At 51.6% G+C, this 5,245-nt stretch overlaps 1 protein-coding gene across 1 annotated transcript in view; it reads right to left on the reverse strand.

The window, feature by feature from the left end:
- tnrc18 (trinucleotide repeat containing 18) overlaps positions 1-5,245 on the reverse strand; it is a 52,158-nt gene that overhangs the window by 28,322 nt on the left and 18,591 nt on the right. The window contains exons 3-4 of the mRNA XM_087171444.1: positions 3,167-3,271; positions 879-2,756 (exon numbers count right to left, since the gene is read on the reverse strand). Of these exons, the coding sequence (XP_087027570.1) occupies positions 879-2,756; positions 3,167-3,271 (1,983 nt within the window). The remainder of the gene's footprint in view (positions 1-878; positions 2,757-3,166; positions 3,272-5,245) is intronic.

Here is a 5,245-nt window from a genome sequence, read left to right on the forward strand (position 1 = left end):
GGGGGGGGGGGGGTGGAGCTAAAGAAAAGAGTGGAGAAAGAGAAAAGGGGGCCTGAGGTGGGACAAGTGAGGGAGTGCCTCTACAAAGACCTTCTCAGAGAGGAAGGAAGGGCGGGGAAGGAGGGAGGCATTCAACCAAGTGAAAAGAGCGAGAGAGAGAGAGAGAGAGAGAGAGAGAGAGAGAGAGAGAGAGAGAGAGAGAGAGAGAGAGAGAGAGAGGTTGAACTGTGAGAGGACAGGAGAGAAAACATGGAGCTGAGAGAGAAACAGAAACAAGTGGAAAGACAGAGCGATGGAGAGGGAGCACTGTCGCCGAATGACCTTGAGCTACGGACGACGGCGGGGATAGCGATGCAACACAGAGACGCCGTTTAAAACAAAAACATCCCGTCACATAATTAGCAAAAAAAACTAAATAAATAAAAAGTTGTTTTAACAATTCCAGTCACGTTAACGAAGACGAACACCTCAAAGTCAAACAGGGGCTGAGGAAATATGACTTTGATCCCAAAGAAAATGACTCGTCCATTATTCATGGAAACCAAAATGAGGAATCATTTGTTCTTGGTTCGTTTAACTAAAGGATCTATGTTTCCTGTGAGAGCCGCCGCAGAGAGAGCGGGAAAGCAGAAGCGGGAAAAAAAAAAAAAAGAAAAAAAGTGCATTAGATGAATGTTTCGAAATATATCAAGTAGACTTGATTTAACTTGCCAGAAACTATCAAACATGAAATGACTTGTGTGATCAGCTGACTCCTGCAAGTCGTTCCAAACCTTTGAGAGACAGTGAAAACGGAAACGGCGAGAAGTGGAAACTTTTTCCAACGTCATCGCGTCAGATTCGTTTCTGGTTTTATCTTCCGCTTTTTCCGTATTTACCTTTGATGGTTGTTTGCAGCAGCGGCCTCTGTGTGTCCGAGGCGCCGCTCGTTGGTTTGCCGCTGCTCCCGCTGTCTCTCTGCCGGGCCACGGCCACAGCGATGCCGACCGGAGGGTGGCGCACCTCGCCCTCGCCCTCCCGGCCGAACGAGCGGGCGCTGTCCGGCCGCTCCTGCTCCCTCTTCAGCTGTGGAGGAATCCTCAGCGCCCCCGAACCGGCTGACCCCACCGCTAACCTCTCCCTGTCTCTCTCCCTCTCTCTCTCCCTTTCCCGCTCTCTCTCTTTTTCCCTCTCCCGCTCGGCGTCCATGCCGATGTGAGCTAGACCGCCAAAGGGCCCCCGGCCGTCCGAGGCGTGCCTGGAGGACCCGGGACCTTCAGCGCCGAAGTTTCCGCTGTATTTAATTAGACTCTGCATGGCCGAAACCTCCGTGGGGTCTGAGCCGGCTCCCCCGCCTCGCTCTCCGCCACCGGACCCGCCCGCCAGCGACCCCCCGGGTCGGTAGAGGGCTGATGGGTCCAGGTAGCGTCTCTGACTCCCCTCCTCACCTCCACGCCCATGTCCATGTTGGGAGGGGTGTGTCTGGGGGGAATGGCTGTGGGAGTGTGGGTTGTTGTTGGGCCGGTGAGTCGTGTGGGGGGAGTGGGACACCTGTGTGTGTGTCGGCTGGCTGTGCGGCGAGGAGAGCGCGTGTCCGTGTTGGGCCGCCAGAGCGGCCATGTGAGTCGTGGCGTAGTTAGCCAACGGGCTGATGTTATTCCACTTAGGCTCCGCCCCCGCCCGCTCTATACCCAATCGGAGTGAGTGTTTAGGGATGTCCCTGGTTTCCGGGCTGAACCTTGATTGACCGGAGGCGTACGACGAGTCCACGCCTCGTTTACCGACGGAGCCGTTGGAACAAATGACAGAACCTTCCTCTCTCTGATTGTTCGACTCGCCGGACTGAGAGAGTCGAGGGTGATCCATCAGGCTCCGGTAGCTCTCCCTCTCCCGGTCTCTCTCCCGTTCTCGCTCTCTCTCTCTCTCCCGTTCACGCTCCCGTTCTCGCTCTCTATCTCTATCTCGCTCCCGTTCTCGCTCTCTGTCCCTGTCTCTCTCCCGCTCTCGTTCTCTCTCTCTCTCTCTCTGTTTGTTGTCACGGGCCTGCGAGGCGATCTGGATGGGCCCGGCCCGCTCGTCGTAAACCTCCACAGAAGGCACATATGTCGGGGCGCTGACCCGCTGCTCTCTGATTGGCTCTCTGGGTGTGGAGGGGTGGGGCGGACCGGCGACGGAGGGCTGGAGCGCGGGGGGGAGGACATAAGATATGTGGAGGGTCCCGGCCGACGTGGCCACAGAGTCGTTCCTCCTCTGTCTGTCCGACTGAGAGTTTGAGTTGTTGGCGTTAGAGTTGTGGTGATGATGGAGTCGAGAGCCGCCATCTTCATCCCGACCCCCTCTGTCAGTTTCTGGTCCGTGGAACCTGCCCGCACCTGGAGGGAGGCAGGGCTGTGGAGGCGAGGGCCTGGACCTGGCCTCCACTATGGAGGGCTGAGAGTGCGATTTGTGCTGGTGGAGGTGAGGATGGAAAGACCAAGTGTCTCTGTCTCTCTCCGTGTCCCGGTCCCTTTCTCTTTCTCGTTCCCGGTCTCCGCTCCGCGCCCTGCGGTCATCCTCGCTCCTCCCGTCTTGCGTCAGGTCGACCACGCTGTGCGGCCGCTGATCCTCTCTCGACCGCTCTCGCTCCCTCTCCCTGTCCCTCTCCCCCCGGTATGTCCGGTCCCTGCCGCAGTCCCGGGACGTCCTCTGGGGGGGCGTTGAGCTGGACGGGGCGGGCGGCGGCGCAGACAGAGGATGGAGAGGCGACTGGCTCAAGGAGGCTGGTAAATAAAAACCATCTACAACACAGAAAACATAAAACACGTGAGTCTAAAACACGCAGGTGATAAAGATTCATGCGCACAGCAGAGCGGACGTCATGCATATTTAAATCTAACTATAACAGACCTACAGTGGATCTGCAACAGCCACATCAGGGAGAGCAGGTGACAACCTGCTGCACATTAAAGCAAGAAAACAGAAAAAGTATCAGGGCCGAGACTGCTCCACCTGTCAGCCTGTTTCCAGCTGCAGGTGTGGCCCAGTTTCACAACTCGCTGCAGGTCTCCTCATGAAAATGAGAAAAGGCTCGACACAAAAAAAAAACAAAAAAACCCTACATCCACTGATGTATCACAGGATATGAAAGGGTATGTACTCTAAATCCAGCCATTCGTCTCAGTGAATGTTGTCGATGACAGTGACTGACCTTTATGCGAGTCGTAGAGCGGGTGCTGGGAGAGCGAGGGAGGATCCAGGTGCCCCAGGGACAGGTAGGGGCTGGAGTAGAGGCTGCTCGGCAGCGGAGGGTAACCTGAAGACACCAACACAGAACACGTCACACACGGCAGGTCAAACAAAACACGCCACTGATCCGCCGGCGATGGGAACAGATAGAAGAAGACAGATGTAGATTTAGAGCTGCAATGATTAGCTGATTAATCAATTAGTCGATCGGCACAATATTCAGACATTTGGTTCATCGTTTCAGTCTTTTTCTAAACTCAGCTTCTCCATTGTGAGGATTTACTGCTTTTCTGTTTCGTATCATTTCAAACTGATGTTGGTCGAACAAAATACGACTATTTAAATCATTTAATGAGATGTGAATAATCAATGTTAATCAATTAATATTTGCTCTTTAATTAGATATTACCCTGTTTTATAATCCGAGTTTTTAAACAGTTTTGTGCTTTTTTACTTCTATTTTTTATGCTTCTCTAGTTTCTCTAAAGCACATTGACCTCTGTGTCTGACGTCGCCTTGGATCCCGAGATAACGATTAATCACTAATGAAAATAATCCTAAATTCATATTGCAGCTGTATTTATATTCACTTGAGGCTCATTCAAACTGAGGCTGGATCCATATTTAAGTTAGAACTAGTGATCATCAAAATAAAGCTGAATTATTTCTCTGTCGCTCAAATAATCAATTAACGGACAAACAGTCTCGGCTCCACCTCGGACTAGTCAACAGATTTGACCGCTTCTAAAAACGCTGTAAACTTTCCACGCCGACTCAACTGTGTAAGACAAACGGTCACAGTCGACCCCACGTCACCTGCAGCTACTCGTTTGGTTCATGAGGTCAGTCTGGTGTTGGCGTTGGTGTTGGGCAACAGTCTGCCCGTCGGCCAGCTGCCGCTCTCAGAGACCAGATCTTAATATAGACAAAGCCTTGGCGCTCTGGATCTGTGTGTTACAGGTCGAGCTGACCGCGACTCTGACACTGGCTGGTGTCACGGTGTTAGGCCGCAAGTAAAAAAAAAAAATAAATAAATAAATAAATTAAAAAAAGACTGCCACCCAGGGAGGGCGAGACATTCCCTGTTTCCACGCTCCGGCCATTCCAAGAGGTCTCAAAGACGCCGCTGCCGTTCCAGCACGAAGCGCCGGGGAGAAGAGCCCGAGTATAAATCTGTCTGCTCTCCGTTCTGAGAGGCAGAACTGGAGAAGGCAGGGGAGGCAGGTGGTGGGGGTGTAAGTGGTTAGAGGGAGGCACAAAGAGACAGAAATATAAGAGGAACGATGTGACGAGAGTAAAGGAATGCGGGATGGGTTTCTTTCAAAGCTTCCTTTAACCACAGCTAACAGCTAACCTTGATCTCTAACAGCTTTGATACGGGGTTCCTCTGCCGCTACGCTGCATCCCAGACATATCCACAGTCTGCCTCGTAGCTGCTGCCCGGAAACGTCTCCGGCTTTTAGTAACTTTAGCTGCTATTAAAGCCAGCCACCAGGTATTAGGAAGCTCTCTTAGGCCGTGAAGGATTCTATTCATATCGGAGCAAGTGGAGTCTACGGCTGCTTCAGGAGCAGGAGCTATTAGCTTCTTCAGCTTTAGATACTCGATTTCAATTCATGCTAAACTATAAATCAAGCATCAAAAAGGTCCGTCGCACCTTTATCCCTCCTTTCTTTGGCCGATTATAAAGTCAAACAGGGCGTGTCCCGGCCGGCACGCACAGCTGCTGAGCCAGTGACTGACCTGTGAACTTTTATTAACTATAACTACAAATGTTCATTAAACAAAACCCTGTTTTTTTGTTCACACTCCTGAAACACCAAGTGAATGTATTTACATCCTGTGAGTTTTCATTGTCGGGATCCAGCGTTCCCGCACTGGAGTTAAATTTAGTTTACATGCACAGGTGAGTCACAGGCTTATAATACAGTGTTTAAAACCAAATGATGCTGCAGCTATAAACTCCATTTCTACCCGTCTTCTAGCAATAAATACATGGATGAGCAATAACTCCTCCCTGACTCACTGGATTAAATCTGAT

Source organism: Seriola lalandi, unplaced genomic scaffold (genome assembly GCF_002814215.2).
Source record: "Seriola lalandi dorsalis isolate HSWRI2012SDOR001 ecotype SW California unplaced genomic scaffold, Sedor1 jcf7180002055004, whole genome shotgun sequence".
Taxonomy (NCBI): Eukaryota; Metazoa; Chordata; class Actinopteri; order Carangiformes; family Carangidae; genus Seriola; species Seriola lalandi.